The sequence below is a fragment of the Rattus rattus genome, chromosome 4 (genome assembly GCF_011064425.1).
Source record: "Rattus rattus isolate New Zealand chromosome 4, Rrattus_CSIRO_v1, whole genome shotgun sequence".
Classification (NCBI taxonomy): Eukaryota; Metazoa; Chordata; class Mammalia; order Rodentia; family Muridae; genus Rattus; species Rattus rattus.
Window position 1 is genome coordinate 1389684 of NC_046157.1, and position 25020 is coordinate 1414703.

General features: G+C 41.7%; 1 protein-coding gene across 1 annotated transcript in view; it reads left to right on the forward strand.

The window, feature by feature from the left end:
- The window catches only part of Spidr (scaffold protein involved in DNA repair), a 221964-nt gene that overhangs the window by 163617 nt on the left and 33327 nt on the right, over window positions 1–25020 (forward strand). Inside the window, exon 11 of the mRNA XM_032899807.1 lies at window positions 17601–17741. Within this exon, the coding sequence (XP_032755698.1) occupies window positions 17601–17741 (141 nt within the window). The remainder of the gene's footprint in view (window positions 1–17600; window positions 17742–25020) is intronic.

Sequence of the window (25020 nt, forward strand, 5' to 3'; positions counted from 1 at the left end):
TTTCCTTTTCTGGTCCAATCTATTTGGAGTTCTGTAGGCTTCTTGTATGTTTATGGGCATCTCTTTCTTTAGTTTAGGGAATTTTTCTTGTATAATTTTGTTGAAGATATTTACTGGCCCTTTAAGTTGGGAATCTTCGTTCTCTTCTATACCTATTATCCTTAGGTTTGGTCTTCTCATTGTGTCCTGGATGTTTTAGGTTAGGGTCGTTTTGCATTTTCTTTGGCTGTTCTTTTGTTTTCTATGGTATCTTCTGTGCTCTTCAATCTCTTGTATTCTGTTGGTGATGCTTCCATCTATGACTCCTGATCTCTTTCCTAGGATTTCTATCTCCAGGCTTGTCTCCTTTTGAGATTTCTTTATTGGTTCTATTTCCATTTTTAAATTCTGGATGGTTTTGTTCAATTCATTCACCTGTTTGGTTGTGTTTTCCTGTAATTCTTTAAGGGATTTTTGTGTTTCCTCTTTAAGGGTTTCTACTTGTTTACCCATATTCTCTTGTATTTCTTTAAGATAGTTATTTATGTCCTTCTTAACATCCTCCACCAGCATTATGAGAAGTAATTTTAAATCTAAATCTAGCTTTTCAAGGTTTGGGGGTAGCAAAAGCTTGCTCTGATTGGAGAATTGGGTTCTGATGATGCCACATTGCCTTGGTTTCTGTTGCTTATGTTCTTGACCTTGCTTCTCCCCATCTGGTAATCTCTGGTGTAGTTGGTCTTGCTGTCTCTGACTGTAGCTTGTCCCTCCTGTAAGGCTAGGCATCAATACTCCTGGGAGAACAGCTGTCTCTGGGCAGAATTTGGGTATGGAGAACTCTGGCACAGGGTCAGCTCAGGGGCCAGATGGGAACCAGAAGGATCCTTTCCCAGTTTGCTCCTCAGTTCCTTTGTTCTGTGAGCTCTGTGAGGGTCCCTCTCGCACTAGGTATTTGAGCCAAAGTGGTAGTCTCACCTGTGCTGTTTGCTGTGTCATCACTCCTGGGAGACAAGCTCTTTTCTGGCAGGATTTGTATATGGAGAGCTGTGGCACAGGGTCCGCCCAGGCACAGATCTAGAATTTGTTTCTTGGAGAGATAGTTTACTATTTAACAATCCTTCCTGCTGCCTGGAAAGATGGCTCAATAGTTAATAACATTGACTGCCTTTCTTCCAGAGGTCCTGAGTTCAATTCCCAGCAACCACATGGTGGCTCACAACCATCTGTAATGGGACCCGATGCCCTCTTCTGGTGTGTCTGAAGACAGCAGCGTTGTATTCACATATATTAAATAAATAAATACTTTTTTAAAAAAAAGAAGAAGAATCTTTGCTGCTCTTACAGAGAACCCAGGTTCACTTTCCAGCACCCATGTATGGTTCACATGTATGGCTCCACAACTCCAGCTCCAGGGGATCTGACATCTTCTTTCAACCTCTGCAGCCACCAGGCACATACATGAGATACATACATACATACATACATACATACATACATACATACATACGTAGTATTTTAACCAAATTCAGCCTGTAATCCATAATTACTTACCTTAAAAGAAAATACTAGCAGTTGAGTGGTTTATATGTATAATATTCCATTTCTGTTTTATATTATTTTTCTTTATAAGTCTATTGTTATGAACTTTGTATCCTAGATAAAGCTAAAATTCCTTCATTCATAGAACATTTTCTGTATGTATTACACAACAAAAAATCATTTGTATTAGAATACATGGAATTGTACGAGCTCTAATGTTTATGATATTGTTTCATTAGAAAGATATTCCTTCCTGTAACAGGCAAGTTAAAATCTGTCTGTGTACCTTCTGACCTTGTATAGTACCATATGCTAACCACTCAGTAATGGTCTGCTTTTTCCCCAGTGATGTGCTGTTAAGCTATATATATTTCTTTTCAGGTCAATCTTCAGAGTTAGTGACACAGATGCGTTTAACTGATGCTTAAACTCTGTCACTGTGTCGACAGAGGTTTACAGTGTGGCGTTCCCATTTGTGGATCCTGAGGACACCAGCTTTAGTCTGTTTTGGCTAACTGTTGGGACAGAGAGCTGGTTAGTGGTCTGTAGCCATGATTGTACCTCACAATTATGCTTAGGCACAATGGTGATTAAGCCAGTCCTGTGAGAATAGCCAATGAGGAAAAAGCTATGAGGATCACAGGTTTAAAGTGCACACCAAGAAGATTTGGATCAGGCGACTAAATAGCATAAATCCCAAATGGAAGGTAAAGATCTCTCTCTCTCTCTCTCTCTCTCTCTCTCTCTCTCTCCTCTCTCTCTCCTCCCTCCCCTCCCTCCTCCCAACCCTTCCTCCGTGTGTGTGTGTGTGTGTGTGTGTGTGTGTGTATGTATGTGTGTCTCTGTGTCTCTGTCTCTGCCTCTCTCTGTCCCTGTCTCTGTGTGTGTGTGTGTCTCTGTCTGTATCTCTCTCTGTCTCTGTCTCTGTGTGTGTGTGTGTGTGTATCCTTAAAATATCTATACTTTACCAGTATCACACAAGGGGTTTTCAGGGAGAGAGTATTCCCAGGGTGATGGGTATGATCATGTTATTTTTTTTCCCTAAGTACTTATAAGGTATTTTATGTTGTAGGATTAAGCATATAGAGCAAAGGACAAGAGATAAGCCATACTCTCAAGTTTTCTTTAAGTGAAGCACAGAGATATGCAGTGAGATAGCATATGTGTATATGAATATGGAAATAACTATTTGGGGCCTCACTTTTGCCATCTGTGCAATGGAGGTGATGTATGCTAATGAGACAACCCCCACACAGCTCTTAGAAGATGATCTGACCCCGGTAAAGGTTTAACTCATATAGAACAGTAATTATTACCATGTAGGAAAAAAAACACTGTCATATGGAATAATATTTATGATTGGAGCCACAGTCACCTGGAAATGGCAGTCAGAAAAGCTTAAGAAGCCCTTTGTCTGGGGCCTCATTGCAAAGTGGAGCAGCCATGAGAAACTACAGAAAGCACACATCCCAGACATAGAACCATGGTATGGTCCATGGTATAAAAGTCCACGGTATGGTCTGATTTATGTGCCAGGAATGTGGTAGTTCTAGGAAACCAAGGCAGAGGGGCACAGAGAAAGACAGAACAGGAGCTTGGGCTTTTGTTCTACAGATGATGAGGCACCTTCAAGGTTTTCAGAATTCAGTGGCTGGTATCTGATTTGTGCTTTGAAGAGATTGTTCTGGCTACTGAAGAACAAATGAAATGTACACGTGCACAAGTGGGACCAGAAACCAAGCCAGGCTGTTCAGGAAACCAACCTGTCAGGGAGATGACCTAGCTTAGGCTATTAATGGGGAAGCAATAGGAACTAGAGAGCTCCAGGGACCATTTTTGGCATAAATTTGCACAGTTCTCGGGCTTTCAAAGGAAAGAAAGACTTAAAGATACTTGTAACTACTAGATTGAGTCAACACTCAATTTTACCTGAAAATCAACCACATAGTCTCACTGAAGAAAAAGAGCAAAATAATAAAGGAGATGAATAAGCAAGTCATGCAAGTGTGTGGGAAGTGTGGGAAGATCGTGGCAGGAGAGAGCAGGTTTGGGAGGTCTGGGTGGAGATGTGGTTAGGGCAAGGTGCCAGAAAAGCATATAGTGTATAGAATGGGTAGCACTGAGAGTCAGTCATAAAGACTGAAACAATATGGTAAGACCTTTGAATTTTTAATCTTTGTGTCTTACATGGCTGTTAGTAATTTGGATCATAGGAGGAACTAGTTATAAATACTAACAAAGGAGAAAAAAGCTCTAATTCCTTTATGAGGGCAAGCTGGTAAGTAAAAAGGTATAACATGTTGTAACAATTAGAAGATGGAATGAAAGGATGGTATGGAAGAACTCTGAGGTTTGGTCAGCACCCTAGTGCTGTCTATTAAATGGGATAAGGCATCCAGGAGAAAACTGAACTGGAGAGCTCTGAAAAGAGAACACTTCATTTCAGGCGCGTTGAATTTGAGTCACAAACACAGAGAGGGTAAAAATAAAAGTGAACACATTATTTAGTAAGAATTCGAGGTAGTCTGCGTCTCATGGTTTTCAAAACAGGTAGATGAATGGGATGGGGATATACAGAAGTAATTGTGTATTGACATGAGACTATATGTGAACACTTTGCCCAGCTCTATCTATTTAAAGCATTCTAGGGTAGAGGTAAACTACAGTTAGCAACCATACAACCAGGTCTCCTTTGCAACATGTCTGGCTCTACATTTGGATCAGAGAAAATATAAAATGAGCCTTGAGCTTGGAATATTGGCAATAACAAAAGGAAAGGATGGTGATTAGCCCACCTTTTCTGGATAAGTGTGAGGCCCTGTGTTGACCCCCTGATAATGCCAAAATGAAAGGGGAAAAGTGGGGCGAAAATAAGGCTTTCCTATCATATATACAGCCCTGGGTTTGTTCTTAAGTGACCAAATGTGATATCTATTCTAACTATAGAATGACACTTCTCCCTGGGCTGCATGGCGCTTCCACAGTGATATGGTAGATAATGCCCATTGCATATCAGTGGATCCATGTAACCCAGGCACAGGAAAAGGAATAGTGAGGTCATCGTGTGCCTGAGAAAAATAATGTCAGTCATGAAAATGAAACAAAGAGATTGATGAGGGGCTCTAACATTTACAGAGCAGACAGACATATTGACAAGATGCCCCGTGAAGCTTTAGAGACCATGAACAGCAAGATGACACAGGTGGGCCAAAGGAGTTGTCAGTGCCCGCCAAGACTGTGTGGGAAGCTATTATATGGGACAGACATAAACATACTTGGAGATGAAGAGACTTCAGGAAAACATCTCTGGAATAATTTAGGGGAGAAATTTGAAGATATTTCAATATTTTCTTTAATTTTTACAAAAGTGATTGAAGGTTGGCAGGAAGGAAGATCAGTGATAGAGCTCCTGGGGAGGAGACTTGGCCAATCTGCTAATGGGAAGAACAGAAAGATACAGGGTACGGACGCCGATCTGCAGGTGTGCAGTGCGAGCACGAGTACACCCCAGCTGAGAGTGCCCCAGAGGGAGGACGTTGGGAGGCGCATTATACAGGCTTGCAGGACAGAGTGGAGTAAGCAGGCTAAAGCAAGTTCACACCTGGAACCAACCTTCCTAGAAAGAAGAGAGTTGCCATCTAACGGTGTCTGCTTGACTACTTACTACCACTGGTACAGGAAACTGCATATGCTTTAATATTGAAAATAATTTATTTAAAATACATCAAAACAGTTTAACAGATTTCCTTAATTTTGTTCCTAGAATGGCTGTTCCTGCAATTGTATAGTGACTTATAAGGTTTTCATTAATATTGGTGTAGGCTTGTATGTATGCATTTCTAACGCTGTTCTCATTTGGGAGACCGTGGTTGCACTCGGATCCCTTCCAGCCCCCGCCCCACAGTAGGTAGGAGGCAAGGTTAGAGGGGCAAGGGTGAATAGATCTATTTCAGCCAACAAAATAGACTATTTCCTGTCGATTAGAGGCCTTGAATTTCTTGGGGCAAGTCCAATCTTCATCATCAGGATATCTCCAAGCTTCTTATTCTTGTCTCTTTGGTCGTGAACACTTAATGAACTAAAGCAGGGCTGCTGTTGGGGCTCCAGAGTCTCCAAAATTAAACCGTCTCACTAGTCTTCAGAGCCTCTTACACCTGATGTTGTGTAATACAGATCAGGATTCTGTGTGGAGTCAGACCCGTGGTCCCTCGCTCTCCATTCTGCTTTTTCCTTCACAGTCTGACCTCTATATGCCAACCCCCTTTAAAGAAGAGCCTTTTGGTTTCTGAAGCAGCAGAGACAGATATCTGACATCTGACAGACAGGACTGTTTATTAACACACACACAGCGTGGGACAGCCTCTCTCAGGCTACAAACTGAGAGCTCTGCAGGGGAAACGATGACTGTGATCTTTCATGTAGGCGGGGCTAGGGGTTTAGGAATGAGGAAATGGTTATAGTCTATAAGTGTCTCACCTACCGTCTGTCCTTCCAGAAATTGTTTGCCTAGTCAAGACAGACAAGCAAGCAAGCTCATCTGTAATCTCATAGGAACTGCCTAATGCTGTGACAGTGGTAGTGGATATGGGATCCTACAGGGTATCAAAACCATACAAGCTACACGTTTAGAAGGAAAAGTTGTTATTTGTTCCTATCCAGTGATACTGGAAAGTTCACACGAAGCCTGGTGGCGCATGCCTGTAATGTCGGTACTTAGGAAACTGTAACAATGAGCTTCAGGTTTGAGACAAGCCTGGGATACATAGGGAGACCCTATTTTAGTACATAGAAAGGTAGACAGGAAGGAAGGAAGGGAGGGGAGGAGAACTGTCATGTTTTAGCAAAATATGGTTTTTAAATGAATAAGAAACATTTCTGTATAGCAAAAAAAAAAACATGCTGTTAACATCTCTTCATGTTAAAAAGATAAACAGCAGGATTAAGTGTTTACTTTGAGATCCCATGCCTGTTTTTTTTTTTTTTTTTTTTTTTTTTTTTTTTTTGAGAAAAGGGAACGCAGTGTCCTGCGTCTAGTTCCCAGCTGCACGGAAGCAGCCCTCCTCCTGTCTTCTGGGGAGCTCCTCTCTCATCTGGGTCAAGCCTCTCGTGGCTCTTCCTGCTCCCTGCCGCCTTTCTCCGTCTCTCGCTTTTTACTTTTATACTTCATACTCCAGTTCCTTCTCTGTTGTTCTTGAGTCGATGCTTAATAAAAGGTTGCGAAGTAGAGAATAAGATCTTGTAGATCCTCAGACTGCAGCCTCTGACGGTGACCTAGAATAGAACAGCCAGCCTGTCTTGATTCCCGGAATTCTTGGTGAACTGCTAAGAACTGCTGCGATCTCAGCGTAAACACCCACATGGTCACTTAATCTTCCTTCTTGGCAAATGTGCATGTGCTGACACACACGTCCACAGTTTCCCTTGTTCCTTCTCTGTGGAGCAGTGAAATTGTACCACTGAATGAAAGAAAGAGAAGTTAGTTTAGAAAAAAGAGGGTGAGATTAAAATGCTCAGAGGAATTGTAGCCTTAAATCCCCCTTTACAAATCTAACTTTTTTTCTTTGTCATTCATTTTATCGTTTTTTTTTTTATTATATATAACTTTTAAAGTGTTCTACAATGAAGCTGATAAAGGGAAGAAATAAAAAGCTTTTCAGGGTCTGGATATAGCTTTGACTGAATGCTTGATGTCCATACATGAGGCCCTGAGTTCAATCACTAGTACATGTAAGTGTGTGTGTGTGTGTGTGTGTGTGTGTGTGTGTGTGTGTGTGTGTGTGTGTGTAAACACATATACACACACAGGAGGGAAAAGGCAAATATTAACTATATAATAAACCTTTACATATTAGACCTCTTATGTGTGTTGTTTTGCATTTCTGAAAAGGTTAATATGGGTTCACAAATATCATCTGCTTTCTCTTTGTTGTTTTGTTTATTCTTGAAACAGGGTCTCACTGTGTATCACAGAGTAGCTTTGGACTTTCCGTATATAGCCCACAGTGGCCTCAAATCATGATCTCTGCCTTGGCCCCGAGATTAGAGGCTGATGTCACTATGTCTACCACTGTAACTCTGTCTCCTAATGGCGTGGTTCTTCCTAGGTGGAGCTGAGTGACTGGCTAGGGCAGGGAAAATGAGGGTCTGCATTTCAAGTCATGTTTTGCTTTACCCTTAGCAGAAACTTACATTACACATAAAACTACAGTAACTAAGGGATGAGATTGCCTCTATAAAGCCCATCATCACAGGTTGGTTCAAACAGAAGCTTCCTATCTCTCCCTCTTTGCTTTCACATAAAGATTCTCCCCCCCCATCTATGAAGACAAGTACATGAATATCACTAGCAATTCAGATTGTCTAGTTGGATGACAGAAACTAAGATTTTTGAGCTTGGAAAAAGTATAGTAACACGGCTGGTGTTAAGCAAATTAAAGTCGCCTGGATCGTGTGGGAGTAAGGATTGACACTAGCTCATCAGTCACAGAGCACAGCCGTCTTCTCTGTTCCACGTGACGACAGCAGAGACACGGGAACCTGTTTGGGTAAGGGTGTTTATTTTCTGCCCCGGTGCTTTAAGAGTGGAATTTGCCTGTTAGAACGTTACTCCAAGGACAAAACGATGAGCTGTCTGATAGAACAAACCCAGTTCTGGTGCTCTCATTCTAACCATGGACACCCCATGCCTCCCTGTAATCTAAATTAGTCAGTCTGTGGGATAATAGTCCTCTCTCCTTTATCACAAGTGCTCACACACAGTTTTGAGAGCTCCGTTTGCTGTCAGTTTGTAGACAGAAGCCTACTGGCAACAGTCTGGGTGGAAAACTGGTTTTTTTTTTTTATGTAAAACTCTCATGGTAGATCTATTTCTAGCTTTTTGAGGCACCTCCACACTGATTTCCAAAATGACTGCCAGTTTGCACTCCCACAGGCAGTGAATAAATGTTCTCTTTTCCCTGCATCCACGCTAGCATCTTCCCTGCATCTATGCTAGCATCTGTTTTCTTAATATCTTTCTTTTTTTTTTCTTTCTTTCTTTTTAAATCCTGACAATTCTGCCAAGGGTTGAGGTATGAAATCACAAAGTGTTTTTAATTTGCATTTCCCTGGTGGTGTATTTTAAAATATTTAAAAATGTTTCTCAGCCATTTGCATTATAGCTTTTGAAATATGGTTCTATGTATACTTTCTGTTGTGATAAAATACTATAACCAAAAAGCAGCTTAGGAATAAAAAAATTTATTTTGCCTTAGAGTTCCAAAGGGATAGAAACCATCACAGTGTGGGAGCCATGGCAGCATGTAGGGAAGTAAGGTGACAAAATCAGGAAACTGATCATTTATTCATCTATACACGGAGAGTAAAGTGAAGCACTACACTCTCAAATTTAGCCCCTAGTGACCACTTCCTCTACCAAGGTTCCATCTCCCAAAGCTTCCACAGACAATGGCCCCAACATGGCAATCAGCTATTTAAGTATATAAGCGTATAGGAGACATCCCATTCCTATTCCAACCACCACACTTGTCTACTAGAACTAAATGATGAGATTTTTTTTTTTTTTTTTTTTTGGTGAGGACATTACAACACAGAACAATGAAGCTAGGGTTGAGCCAGAAGCTTCCTTTGCTGATGAAAAGCTTTCCCAGCTTTTGGGGGCAGGGATGATGAGGGAGAAGAGTCATCAATGACCTTGCCCACTGGTAGACCACTGATGCTATAGGACCAGCCTGTTGGGGATCTGTGCCAATACTGGTGCAGTAGGACCACCGGAACGATAATGGTGTGACCATTTGAGATTATAAAGCATTTGTCCTTGAGTTTAAGGTCAATGCTTAGAGAGGAAATTCATTCCTGATATGCTATATCTATCTGGTATTTTATAAAACCTCACTGCCAAGGAGATCATACTTGGGGTTGTGGGAGCTTCTGCTTTACCAAATAAACATGGTGTAAGCCTGTCTCCTACATAGAATAATGATTTCAATATTCGTTGGAGAATCTTCTTTTTGCAGTAGGCATTGGTTAATGCAGAAACTTAAACCTGACCCAAGTACTGAGAATAAATAAATGCTAATTGTTCTTCCTGAAACAGGCCATCTATGTTATCTGTCTCCTTACACCCAAAACTTGCCCAAAGAGAGGGAGACGAAATGTAAAAACTGAAAGATGGGGAGGAGTACTGTGCACTCGTCAGTTTCATGTCAACTGACACAAGCAGTTAAGAAAAGCTTCCAGAAGACTTGCCTATATACACATTTAATAGGCATTTTCTTAACTAGAATAAGGACATGGGATAGCCCAGCCTATGGGAGCTGACGCCACCCTCTGGGCACGTAGTCTTGGATCATATAAAAAAGAAGGCTGAGCAAGCCATTGGTCAGTGTTTCCTTTACAGCTTCTGCATCAGCTCCTGCATCCAGACTTCTGTCTTGAGTTACCTCATTGACTACAAACCCTAGAATCAAATAAACCCTTTCCTCCCAAAGTTGCTTACGGTCAGTGTCTTTATCACAGCAATAGCATCAATCCTAAGACAGCTGCAAAATGCTGTCTTCTGGACGTGATGACATTATTCTCAGGGACTCTCAGCAGCTGTAGGTTGCATGCACAAAACTGAGCTACGAGAACCTACCATGACTGAGAAGCTCTGGGCAGTTCATGGCTGGTAGGGGAAGAGAAGCCATTTTTTAAGTGGTGTAGCTACTGATAAAGTTACCCATACTCCAATAAATAAGCCCCAACCTGTGCTCATGAAACAACTTGACTTAAACTCAGTGAATTATTAAACAAACAAAATAAACAAACACATGGCACATGCTACCTTCAGCACTTGGGATCAAAAGGTTATATGAGCTCCTGTTGGCCACATAAAAACCACTGCTCTCATCATCTTGATTTTTCAAGTCAGGATTTCTCTATGTAATCCTGGTTGTCCTGGAACTTACTCTAGAGACCAGGCTGACCTAGAACTCAGAGATCCACCTGCCTCTGCCTCCCAAGTGCTGGGATTCAGCGTGTATGCTAACACCACATGGCTACAGCACTCATCTTTTTTTTTTCTTTTTAAATAACCCAGGGCCTTGTGCTTGCTAGGCAAGCGCTCTACCACTGAGCTAAATCCCCAACCCCTATAGCACTCATCTTAAAGAGAATTAAGAGGTGTTTTTTTGTACTAGAACCATTATGAGTGACCATGGCCCAGGAACACAAATGTAGGTTACACCAAATTCAGTGTTCAATGTAGAAGCAGCTTCATAAAGATTTTTATAGTTTTACAGAACAGAGAAAGTCATAAATCATGACAAGTTTAAAATCTATTGGGTACACTAGAGAGTTGGTTACAACAAAGATGGGTGAAAAGGTCCAAGATGCTTTCAAGAGAGTGAAAATTAGTGTTCTGTTAAAGTCAATAGCTTCTGAGAAGTGTTTAGTGTATTTTATCATGATGTGTTAGTTCAGATACGGCGTATGGCAAGAAATGGCATCCTAGACGGCTAAAAGTAACCCCATATAGAGAAGTCAGCTTCTGAACCTACAGAATCCACATCTCTCCACAGCACTGAGATTCCCAAGAGAACCTGCAGACCCGACTCCTTTCAGGAGGCTTTGTTCTCATCAGACACAGCTTCTGTTCAGGAATGTTTGCTCACACTGTAACAAAGGAAACAAACAGAATGGGAAGTGAAGAAGCAAAACTGGCATTGGGAAATGGCTCCATGATTACAAACAAGGAAAATTAGTGAGAAAGATAAGTCATAGACCTTACCTTGTTCAATACACAGCTTAACTATTTTTATTCACATATATTTTTATGACAAACAAAATTATCATTTAATAAAGCAAGTTAATCCACATAAAATCCAACAACTGACCTAATGTAACATGTGCAAGAATGTTTTAGAAAAAAACATTTTTAAGCTTTGATATCAGTTGTGCCCACTAAAGAAAGATTTGTACACTGCCATCCACTGAACCCAGCCCTATCCTCTGTGGGTAACTCTTTCAGTGCTGTCTACATTAACTTCTGTTACTCCCATGTTAAAATGAGTAAGTTTTAGCTCATGTAGGTAGTTTTTGCAAGGTCCTAAATCTTTGACAGGATGCTGCTTTGCTGGGAAGCCATTTGAGACCCACTCAGTATTTCTAGTGGCTCAAGAAAAGCAAGCAGACCTGTGCCAGCATTGGGTTTTTGAAGGTAGTGTTTCACCAAGAGGAAGCATTAATAAGTAGGTAGAATTCACTGTGACCTATAAGGTAACTGCTGTTGTGGAAATCTACTTCAGGTGTGAGCCAGCTTGTCCCTAAGCCACAGCTCTATGTAGAGGACAGTGTGAGAGCACATCCAGCCAGCATGAACCAAGGGAGAACAGTACTCAGGGCAGGGGCGGGGAGGCATGATCCAGGACCATATGACAAACTAAAGCAAAGCAGCAAGCAGAAGTAGCCTCCAGCTCCTTTGGCTATTTGAGATAAAAGCAATAGTCAGCAAACTAGGAAAGGGTAATATCAGTTCCCCACCTCTGCCTTTGTAGGACAACCAAGAAAGAGAACTTTATATTGGGTTCCATAGAGATTTTGATATTAACTTTTTAAACAGTAAGGTTTAGTAGGCCTAAACTATGCATCATTATCAAAGGGTCACTTTGATGCTCTCTTCCTGTAGGAAAGCTGAAGGCCTTCTTAATACATGCGGCCTGGATACGGACCTCCTTTCACCCTCAACCCCATGGCTTTTCCTATTTTTACCTCTTTAAAGGAAATAGAGAGAAAGCTTGGATAAAGAGGTGGCTGGGAAGTGAGGAGACATGTAAATGGCTGGGACAGAAAGAGAGTTCAGTCTAATAGAAAAGGATATGTGTTCATTCTAGCTCTCACAGAGGATAATAAAAACAGAAGGGGCAGAGAAAGCATGACTGGATTTTAAATAAAAGACTAGATCTTATTGAGATAAGCACATCAATCTCACAGGCCACCATGTTTGTACGTACAGAGGATCAATAGCTTCATGAATGATTTCCAACACATTTCCAGGAATTGGTAATCCTGAGATTCACCAGAGAAAAATAAGTTTTACAGTTTTGAGCCAAATTTGAACCAAGCTTTAATTAAATACTGGTGAGGATGGATTGGACTCAGGTCCACTCTCTAGAATCCCAGCAAGCCACATTTTATAGGGGCTTTTTAAAGGGTAAAAACCACAGAAGCACAGTATTCCCCAAGTGGCTTTGTTATTTTCCAAAAGCCACAATTCCCAGCATTCTAGGAAGCTGCCTTATCCTTAGGCAGATTGGACAGATAGGTTGACATTGGCTCTCACAGAATCTGAAAGGTGAGAGCTCCTGAATTCAGAAAGTATTTAAGAAGGAAAAATAGCCTCATGTACACACATACCATACACTTAAAATACACACATGACTCTGCCTCCCTCTCCCTCTCCTTCCCCTTCCCTTCTTCTCTCCCTGTCTCCCTCTCCCTCCCCCTCCCTCTTTCCTTCCTTTCTCTTAAATGGAGCCAGTGAAGGGGCTCAGTGGGTAAAAGGCCTTGCTGCATTAGCCTAATAACCTCACTTCTGTTCCCAGAATGCACATAAAAGGTGGAAGAAAACTCCACAAGTTTACCTCTGACCTCCATATGCACACTGTAGTCTGTATATATGCGCACTCAGAGAGAGAGAGACAGAGAGAGAGAGAGAGAGAGAGAGAGAGAGAGAGAGAGAGAGAGAGAGAGACAGAGAGACGGAGAGACAGAGAGAGAGGTGAGAGAGACAGGGGGTTGGGGGGGATGGGACAGATGAGCCTCCAGACAGGAGAGGACTGGCACTGAGCTGAGCGTGGTCACTGAGACTGCTCTGCACCAGCAAGGGCATCAGGAGAGCTGCTTTACAACTAGACGAGTGGGTGTTGCAGCTTCAGGAGGCATTGGGAACTACAGGGGTTTGATAGAGACTTGTGAAAATGCCATAGAAAACTAAAAGTAAAACAGAAAAGTACAAGATATAGCTCAGTGGCAAGAGAGGACAGACCAAGGTCCTACATTCAATTCATACTCCCACAAAAAATAAATAAGTAAAATGTAATAGAAAATACAGTTTTATTATATGAAATACTATCATTTCCCTAACAATAAGTTTTGACACTTTTATCATATAGATCATAGTATGGAGCGTTTTTCTAGTTAAAATTTTCTGTTTGATTTGTGAATTCAAAAGCATGTTATAGTTTCCAAAAGTAGTTGGGCATTGTGACTCATACCTATAATCCCAAGTGTCGGGAGGTCGGCAGAGGAGGATCTTAAATTCAGGCCAGCATGTACTCTATGGGGACAGATATAGTACAGATAGTGAAAATATATTAATTACTATAAAGTAATAACTGTGCTTTCCAAAGCTAGACATGATAGCATATACCACTAATTCCAGCATTATTCTTTCTAAAGTATATAATTGAGAAATTATTTCTTGTGATGGCATTAGTATTTACAAATATTCCAGCCTGAATTACATACCAATGGGAAAGTGCTCCTTTAAAAATTAAAGCTGAAAAATTCTTTATTTTATAACCACTCTTGAAATCCCCTTTGTTGGTAGATAGTTCTGAGGTGGCTTTCAGAATTTTCTGGCTTTATCCATAACCTTTGAGAAAGTAGGTATAAATTAAATTCTGTTCTACTAGATATTCTTTCAAATTAGCATCTGCTTCTTAGGTTTAAGGACCGTGTCATTCTTCTCTGTGTTCTCTGTTACAGCACTGTCTTCTGTGCGCTGCCCTTACATCACTGTTTATTTTCATTGTACTATTAGGACATGCTGCCTTTCTGTTCCTCTGCTCAGTCACTGTGCTCCATAGTATAGCATGAGGTCAGGGATGGTGATAACCCCAGAAGTTCTCTCGTTGTTGAGAATTGTTTTTGCTATCCTGGGTTTTTTCTTATTCCAGAAGAACATGAGAATTGTTCTTTCTATCTCTTTGAAGAATTGAGTTGGAATTGTGATGAGGATTGTATGGAATCTGTAGATTTTTTTGGTAAAACAGCCATTTTTACTATGTTAATCCTGCCAATCCATGAGCATGGAAGATCTTTCCATCTTCTGAGATCGTCTCAATTTCTTTCTTCAGAGACTTGAAGTTCTTGTCATACAGATCTTTCACTTGCTTGGTTAGAGTCACATCAAGATACTTTATATTATTTGTGACTATTGTGAAGGGTGTTCTTTCCCTAATTTCTCTTTCAGCCTTTTTATCCTTTGAGAAGAGAAAAGATACTGATTTGTTTGAGTTAATTTTATGTCTAGCCAAATTGTTGAAATTGTTTATCAGGTGTAGGAGTTCTCTGATGGAATTTTTGCAGTCACTTAAGTATACTATCATATCATCTGCAAATAGTGATGTTTTGACTTCTTCCCTTCCAATTTGTATCCCTTTGACCTCTTTTTGTTGTCTAATTGCTCTGGCTAGAACTTTGAGGACTATATTGAATAGATCAGGAGAGAGTGGGCATCCTTGTCTTGTCCCTGATTTTAGTGGAATTGCTTTGAGTTTTCTCTCCATTTAGTTTGATGTTGGCTATTGGGTTTGCTGTATATGGCTTTTACTATGTTTAGGTGTGGGCCTTGAATTCCTGTTCTTTCCAAAACTTTTAACTTGAAGGGGTATTTGTTTTGTCAAAGGCCTTTTGAGCATCTAATGTGATGATCATGTGGTTCCAAGGACTCAACAGGGTTGACGTTAGCTGTTACACAACACGGGGGAGATAGAACCTACAGAGACCATGGACCATATTTGTTGCATAGGCATAGCCCCTGGTTTAGGGATGGGGCCACCCACCCATCTCAAAAATGTTAACCCAGAATTGTTCATATCTAAAGAAAATACAGGGACTAAGAGTAGAGTAGAGGCTGAGGGAAAAGCCATCCAGAGAGTGCCCATCCTAGGGATCCATCCCATCTGCAGACACTATTGCTAAGCCAAGAAGTGCTTGCTGACAGGAGCCTGGTCAGTCTCTGGCCAGACCAATACAGATGTGGATGCTCAACAGCCATCAATCAGACTGAGCATTGGGACCCTAAGGGAAGAGTTAGGGGAATGGCTGAAGAAGCTGAAGGGCATTGCAGCCCCATAGGAAGCACAACAATATCAACTAACCAGACACCCCAGAGCTCCCAAGGACTAAACCACCAACCAAAGAGTACACATGGAGGGACCCATGGCTCCAGCTGCATATGTAGCAGAGGATGGCCTTATCTGGCATCAATGAGAAGGGAGGCACTTGGTCCTAATGGAGGCTCGATGCTCCAGCATAGAGAGATGCTAGGGCACTGAAGTGGGAGTTAGTGGGTGGGTAAGGGAGCACCCTCATAGAGGCAGGGGGTGGATGGGGGCTTGCAGAGAGGAAACCAGGAAGGGGGACAACATTTGAAATATAAACAAATAAAATAACCAATTTTTTAAAAAAAAGTCACTGCACTCTTCTGTGTGCTTGCTCTCCGGAACCCCAGGGGAGTGTACTTGCTCTCATCCTGTCTACTGTTGCTGCCCTTCTCATGTTTGCACTCTCACCTTGCAAGCTGAGCTTAGGCAACATCCCCACATATACCTCGATTCCATAAGCACACCCTATGGATTCATGTAGCAATTTCCCACACTAAAGTGTGTGAGTTTGGTATGTGAATAAATGTACTGAAATTCTGTTTGCTTTGTCAAATCTGCTTTGTATAACTTCTTTCATATTAATACTTTTGTGAATTTACTTTTCCCCTCCATCTTTATTAAAGTGGGTATTTCTTATGTATATTTCAAATGCTTTTCCCTTTCCCGGTTTCCATGCCAACATCCCCCTAACCTCCCATTCTATATGGATGTTCCCCTCCCAATCCTCTCCCCATTATACCCTCCCCACAAGAATCCCTTTCACTAGGGGTCCAGCCTTGGCAGGACCAACGGCTTCCCCTTCCACTGGTGCCCTTACTAGGCTATTCATTGCTACCTATGCAGTTGGAGCCCAGGGTCAGTCCATGTATAGCTTTGGGTAGTGGCTTAGTCCCTGGAAGCTCTGGTTGCTTGTCATTGTTGTTGTTATGGGGTCTCAAGCCCCTTCAGCTCTTTCAGTCCTTTCTCTGATTCCTTCAACGTGGGTCCCATTCTCATTTCAGTGGTTTGCTGCTGGCATTTGCCTATGTATTTGCTGTATTCTGGCTGTGTCTCTCAGGAGAGATCTACATCCAGTTCCTGTCAGGAGTTATTTATGTCCTTCCTAAAGTCAAGAAATGAGAGTTTAGATCTGAATCTTGCTTATACGTGTGTTGGGGTATCCAGGATTTGCTGTGGTAGGAGAACTGTGATCTGTTGTTGCCAAGTCAAATTGGTTTCTGTTGCTTATGTTCTTTTGCTTGCCTCTTGCCATCTGGTTGTCTCTGGTGTTATCTGGCCTCCCTGACTCTGACTGGAGCCTGATTTTCCTGTGAACCTTTGATCTTCTGAAGCTGGATGTGTCATAATATGTGGGGAGTCAAGTTGCAAATGGGTGTGGGCTGTGTGGAATCGGGTCCGGCACTGGGGGTCTGGTCTCCTACACAGGTGGGTACCAGAAGGGGCACAGGTCTCTGGCTGGGTGGGGAATCTGCTTCCCTGGGTCACAGGAGTCCTGTACACAGGTTTTGGAGGGGGGGGGGTTGGGTTCTTACCTGTGAAGCTGACTGTGTCAGAATATCTAGGGAGTCAAGCTGCAACTGGGATGTGTGCTGCATGGGATCGGGTCTGTTGCCAGGGTTCTGGTCCCCGGCACAGGTGGGAACTGGAAGGCATGCAGATCAGGGAATTTGCTTCCCAGGGTCGCAGGGGTCTGGGTACGCCCTCTTTATCAGATTTTCAACCACAATGGCTGGGGGGTGAATGCTGAAAATCTTTTTGTCTCCTGTGTTTTGTGGCTAGCAATCTAAATACTTGCATGTACAAGATCAAAACAAAGTTTGGCAAGATGTTCAAAAGGCAAAGGCAGCTTTATGACTTTGGTACAGTTTTGGGGGAAGAAGACAGGGATCTTCTTGATTCTTAATTAGAAAATAAATATGCTGCTCTTTACAGGTCCTGCCTTCTAGTGCAGGATGCCTGTGGGATGTTCGGGGAAGTGTACTTGAACAGCACCCTCTGGAAGGACAGACAGTTAGAAGGGAGGTCCTGCAGCATGTCGGGAGTGAAGGTTCTACAGAAAGCTACAAGAGGAAGGTAAGAACATGCTAGAAGATCATCCACTTTATATAATAACAAATAAAAAGCAAACATTTTGGCTTTTATCTCAGATTTTTATTGTTTAAGGTAGTAAGCCAGGACTGCTCATACCTGTACTCTAAAGCAAGACTGACAGTTGAGTGACCATACAGTATCCCTAGAAAAACATAATTGATAATCAAAGTAATTCTATACCCTTCTGGTTAATATTTTGTTGAAATTAAGAGAAAACAGATAAGAACAGTATATCACATGTATGAAATGAAATGTCTTTAGTAAAAATATTAATTGTGGTGGTTTGAATATGCTTGGCCCAAGGAGTAGCACTATTAGGACAGGGCCTTTGTGGAGTAGGTGTGGCCTTGTTGAAGGAAGTGTGTATTTTACTGTAAGCATGAGCTTTGAGATCCTCCTCCTAGCTGCCTGGAAGACAGTCTTCTGGCTGCCTTCAGATGAAGAGGTAGAACTCTCTCTGCCTGGATACTGCCCTGCTTCCCACCTTGATGATAATGGACTGAATCTGTGAGTCTGTAAATCGCCCCAATTAAATGTTTGCCTTTATAAGAGTTGCCATGGTCATGGCATATCTTCATAGTAGTGGAAACCTTAAGCAAGACAATCGTTGTTAACTATATTTTTTCCACAAATATACTATTATGTAAATGTTTAGTTTTTTAAAGTCTCCTCATTTCTAGTAATTAATACATTTTGGTAATATTATTTTTTAAGTATGTCACTGTGGAGGTGAGCTTTGAAATAATATTACTTTTACCTCTTTGAATACTGTTTCAAATTAAGTTAGATTAAGGAGAGCAAAATTTGCAGTAATAACTGTTCAGGATTAGTTTTTACCCTGCTGTGTAACCAGAGACCTAGGTCAGAAGGAAAGCCTTCTATCAGTCCACTTCTTCCCACTGGCCCTACCTCACTGACTGGCCAGAACTTTGAGCATCTTGGAACCAGCTGATGAAATCTGGCCATTTAAATCATAATAAAGAGAAATAGAACACAAAAGCAAAGATTTTTTTAAAAATTGTATGTATAGTTTACTTCTTGACCCTGTAATTGAAGATTTGTTTTCTGTAGTTTTCTAAACTATGTCTGTAAAAAAAAAAAAAGGAAGAAGAGGAAGAAGAAGGAAAGCTATTTAATAGTGCGTGTACATGAAAGTCTGACTCAATGAAAAGACATAAAGCTTTATTTTCCTTTGAGACGGGGTCTCACTAGGTAGTCCTGGCTGATGTAGGACTCTGTGTCTGTAAACCAAGCTGCCCAAAACACACAGAGATCTTCTCTGCTTCCTGAGTGTTGAGATAAGTGGAACTGTTCTATGTTGTCAAGTATTAATGTTTTTCTTGGTGTGATGGCATACCTCTGTAATCCCAGAATTTATGAGGTAGAGATGGGACAATCAGAAGTTCAAAGCCATCATCAGTTACACAGTTTGAGGCCAGCCTGGGCTACATGAGCGCTTGTTCTGTGGCATCTCACCTTGAACAGTTCAGATAGTGGGAGACGTCATGGTGTACAGACTGACCAAACTACGGTTCTTGCTTCATCAGAAACCATTTTAATCTGTACATTAGAAGGAATAAGGAACACATTTTTTTCTTGTTTAAGTATGTTTAATTTATTCTTTGTCTAGTTTATAAATGTTTGCAATGTACTTTAATCATATCCTCTCCTAAATCTCCACTCCTGCCCTCAGACACACCCAACACTTTTCCTCCCCACTGACTCCAATTAGTGTTGCCCTCTGGAGTGCTCCCTGATCTTACTACTGTCTTGATCTTGTTCAGGTCTATGCAGATAACCAAAGCTGCTGTTCGTTCAGAAGTATAGGACCACGCCATGTTCAGAAGACTATGTTTCACAGCACTCCTCTCCACCCCGTAGCTCGTGTGTCTCTTCTACCATGAGTATTGGTGGGGCGATGTGAAAGTCCAGTTTAGATAAGAGCACCCAACAGTTCCTTTGCTCAGCACTTTGACCCATTACTTGTGTATACTTTAATCTCTGCCTGTGTAGCTGTCGTCTACTGGATGAATATGAATGTTACTAGGCACTTTGATAACACATCTGCTTGGCAAAATGAAAGCAATAGGATCTGTGGCAAGGTTTGCATCACCGGGCATGGATTTCTTCTGTGGAGTATACCACAGATCCCATTTGCTGATGGCTGTTGTCTAGGTTGGGGTTACTATTCCTCTGACGAAACACCAATATCCAAAGCAGCGGGGAGGGAAGGTTTGTCCACTCACAGTTCTGTGTAACTTTTCATCAGAAAAGCACTGAGGGCAGGAACTCAAGCAGGGCACGAAGCAGGAGGCAGGAGTACATGCAGAGGCCATGGAGGGTGCTGCTTACTGGCTTGTTCCCATGGTTTCCTTAGCCTGCTTTTTTACAGAACCCAGGACCAACCCAGAGATAACTGGGCTATCACCCATCAATGCCCTATGCAGTTGCCTGTAGCCCATCTTACAGAAGCATTTTTTTCCTTTTTCTTTTTTTTTTAATTTATTTTATTATTTGACAGGTATGTATATTTTGCCTGCATGGATCTGTGTGCATCATGTGTCCAAGGAGGTCAAAAGCAGGCATCAAATCCCCTGTAACTGGAGTTATAGACAGTTGTGAACTGCCATTTGGGTGCCGAGAATCAAACCCAGTCCTCTGCAAGAGTAATAAGTGCTCTTAACTGCTGAGCTAATTCTCCAACCCTGGGAGCATTTTCCTAATTGAAGTTCCCTCTTTACAGATGACTTCCGTTTGTATCAAGTTGACACAAAACTGTCCAGCACAGTTGGCTACCTCTCTAAGAGTCATGCCGCTGTTTCACCAGTGGGCATATCTAGGAAGAAACCTTTTTTAAAAAAATTATCCTATAATTAAATATCATAAACGCTAAATCTGAGGTTCTCAAACTCATTGTTACCTTTCTTTAAGTCATATATTACTCCTTCATTATTGATAATTATTTAATTATAGCTTCTAGTATCGTTACACTAGGCCTGTTACAAGTCAGTAACATTCTGAATCATTTTTGGACAGCATCTTTTCTCCTTTGCACGATGACCACCCAGTGTGACCATTCTAAATCATGAACATTCACCACCTTTTCTCTTGGCTGGCCTAGTCTCTGTCCTGTCATATGAGTGACAGCTCTGTCTGAGAGTTTATGGACCTGGAAGAAGTAAATTTCATAAGTAGATCTGCTGTAGGATAAACTTGGAGCAGATATAAGAACATTCTCTCTGTTATGCTTATGTGTCTTGAGGCAATACCTCCTTTTCGTATTCCTATATTATAGTGCAATTACATTATATGATTTTGGGGTAAAAGTGAAGATCTGTTTGCTCAGGTGTTTGGAAAACGTAACTAGACATAAGACAAGCTTAATTGGGCACATGAACCCCATTCTTACTAAAGCTGACCCTGACTTCACTCCTTACTAGAATATTTGTATGAGCACTTTTCAACTCAGAAGACTTTGAAGACTGAAGTCGGTAGGTCAGATGTCTAGAGTTAGACTCACTCCAGCAAGGCTGCTCTGGTAAGGGTGCCTCATGACTCAGTCTTGAGCTGCTACGTAGCTCATGATAGCCCAGAGAGCCCCTCAGGCCAGAGACTGTCAGAACACTGTGGAAATTCTGATGCAGACAGACATAGCCAGGCCTAGACCAGGAGTCTGTGCCTGTGTGGAATTGATGTTCTTCCAACATCATGCTATGCATGTACTTAATAGTCAATGTAGTTCTTGTGTATTACTCTGGGAGGATCACTGCCATCTTTAGCATTTCAACAGAAATGGGCTTCCCATAAAGGAGTGACCAGTGATCCAAATAGTCCATCTGCTGGGGAACTTCCCCAGGCCTCACTCACGTTCTGTGAGTACTCTCTACCTACATCCCACATTACCAAAGAATGTCTGAATCCTGTTCCATATTTAACTTGCCGGCAGAATATTTGATGCTTTTAGGAGTTAGGACTCACTTCTCTTTTTTTATGCATTTCATTTTGCTTCGGCATGTAGCCATCCAAATAAATATTTGGAGTATCTTTTTGTTCTTTTGGAAGCTGTGTTTCTTCAAAACAAATTACTAAATACTTTTGGAATGTTGGATGTTATAATTGCCTATTAGTGACATCATCCACTGTCGGTCATCCACCCATAGCCCAGAAAACAAGGTAGTGCGTCTTTTATGCCCCTTATTGTGTTTGTTAGCAACCCTCCTAAACTTTAACAAACTATACTACTTGTAAACCCTAACAAAATATGATTGTTTCCAAAAATGTAGGTTAAAATAATTATGTGTCCAATTATGATATATAGGAAACCACTTTTTTTAACAGTTAGAAGATACTTGTATGGTTAAGCTAAGACATACTGTCTTTCAGATCTACTGTAGCAGATTTTTCATGTGTCTACTACAGTTTTAGTGACAGAGCACCAGTCATCCCTCATTGCCACAGGTCCATCCCGGCAGACAGGCTGACACACTTGCTTAAGGAGCTCCCTGTGGCTACTGCCTCACTCCAGAAGGTTTGGATAATGACAGCCAGCATAGTTTCCTGACCTTTTTGGGGGGGGGGTATATTTCTTTATTTACATTTCAAATGTTATTCCCTTTCCCAGTTTCCTACCCATCGTCCCCTATTCCCTCCCCCTCCCCCATAAGGGTACCCCCCCCACCGTCTACTCCCCCTTACTGCCCCCCCCACATTCCCCTGCCCTGGGGGCCCAACCTTAGCAGGACCAAGGGCTTCCCCTTCTACTGGTGTCCCAACAAGGCTATTCTCTGTTACATATGCAGTTGGAGCCCTGGGTCAGTCCATGTATAGTCTTTCCGTAGTGGTTTAGTCTCTGGAAGCTCTGGTTGGTTGGCATTGTTGTTCTTACAGGGTTGCAAGCTCGTTCAGCTCTTTCAGTCCTTCCCCCAGAGAGGGTCCCATTCTCAATTCAGTGGTTTGCTGCTAGCATTTACCTCTGTATTTGACATGTTCTGGTTGTGTCTCTCAGGAGAGATCTATATCTCTCCTTTTAGCATGTATTTCTTAGCTTCATCAATCTTATCTAGTTTTGGTGGCTGCATATGTATGGGCCACATGTGAGGCAGGCACTGAATGGCCATTCCTTCAGTCTCTGCTCTAAACTTTGCCTCCATATCCCCTCCTATGGATATTTTTGTTCCCCTTTTAAGAAGGAGTGGGAACATCCGCATTTTGGTCATCCTTCTTCTTGAGCTTCATGTGGTCTGTGGAGTACATCTGGGTAATTCGAGCTTTTGGGCTAATATCCATTTATCAATGAGTGCAAACCAAGTGTGTTTTTCTGTGATTGGGTTACCTCACTCAGGATGATATTCTCCAGTTCCATCCATTTACCTATGAATCTCACAGTCATTGTTTTTGATAGATGAGTAGTATTCCATTGTGTAGACGTACCACATTTTCTGTATCCATTCCTCTGTTGAAGGGCATCTGGGTTCTTTCCAGCTTCTGGCTATTATAAATAAGGCTGCTATGAACATAGAGAGAGCATGTGTCTTTGTTGTATGTTGGGGCATCTTTTGGGTGCCCAGGAGAGGTATAGCTGGGTCCTCAGGTAGTTTCCTGACTTTTTTTAAATTTCAGTGTCTATAATTACCTGTAAGCATAAGATGAGTTCATTTAAGTTTAAAACCTGTGTGGTGTTCAAAGCCATCCTGGTGAGGAGTGCTATCTATCTGACTGCCCGCAGCCCTAATGCTTGCTGCTCCTGGTCCAGGGACCTTCTCCAAAGCTCAGCCTCTGAGGGTTATTTTCCTGAATGACTTGCGGATCAGTTTAGCAAGCCAAAGAGCTCAAAGTACTTTGACATTATATTCTATATATGAACTTGATCTTCCTAATCAACTCTGTAATTTTAAATTCCAGGAAATGTTAAGGAATTTGTTAACTGTGAAAATGATAGGCAGCAAATCATTTTATTTAGTAGGAGAATGGAGGAACTTATTTCAGTTCTCAGTCCTCTGTCAAGCATGGTGGCACTGATAATCCCAGCACAGGAGAGTCGAGAAAGATGACCACTGCAAATTTAAGGCCAGCTTCATTTACACAGTGAGCTTCAAAACAGCCAGAGCTGCAGCTCCCGCTTGCCTGTTTTTAAAGATAAATCATTAGATCCTCCCTAAATATTGGTATTTTGAATTGTTTTATAGTTGCCAATGCAGAAGAATATAGTATAAACGTCAAAATAACAGAAGTATGTTTGGCACCATTTCAGAAATCACTTGACGATTCTGTCCTAAACACAAGCTGAACTTTGTGTAGTAGATTTTTACAAAACTCAAGTGAACAACTCAAACAGCAGTTTTAAAAACCAAGCATTCTAACAACAAAATACAGATAATCTGGTGTGATACTTAAGTGCTGAAAATGAGAGGAAGCTATTAAAAATGTTTTCTACAATTAAACATCTCTACAAGTTCAGATTTGTAGCCAATCCGAATGTCTGCTAGTGCTGTAGAGCATTGCAACATACAGAATGCTCATGTGTGTTCAGAATGTAGGCTCCTCTGAAGTTGAGCGCCCCAGCACAGGCTGGCACTGCCAGGAACACCACATTCACTTTACTGTGATTCGGATTCACTTTCAATGTTGACCACTCAGAAACCTTTCCTGCTGTCCTGTTTCCATGACCCCTGCAGTCAGTTGCCAGAAGCTGTGCTACAGGGAGAAGGTGCAAAAATCACATGGAAAGAACTTCTGCTCCCTGGGTGGGTAACTGGGGACAGGCAGGTGCCAGGTGCCTGATCTCTAGGTCAGTGAGAAACAGCGTCCCAAAAGAGCAAGGTAGACCACATCTGAGACTCAGCACTGAGGCTGTCCTCCAACTTCCACATGCACAGCATTGGCATACATAAGCACCTGCACACACAAACACATGCACTTGCCCACTAAATTAATTACCAGTTGGTTAAAACGCACTTCCTCTTTGGTGAAGTGCTGCTCAAGTCTTGCCCGTTTTTCTTTGTGAGGCTTGAACTTTATACCTTTTTTCTTTGTTTTCAAATTTTATACGTATTTATTTAGTATGTATGTCTGCTTCTAATAATAATCCTCCTGTCCCATCCTCTTGAGTGCTAGCATTACAGGTGTGTGTCACCACACCCACACCATATACAAGTATCTTTTCTTAGAGTCTGGGGCTCAGTAGTAAAGCACTTACCTAGCATTTAAGAAGGCCTAGATTTTATCCTCAGCACTGGGTTTTCCTTTATATGAAATTTGGGAG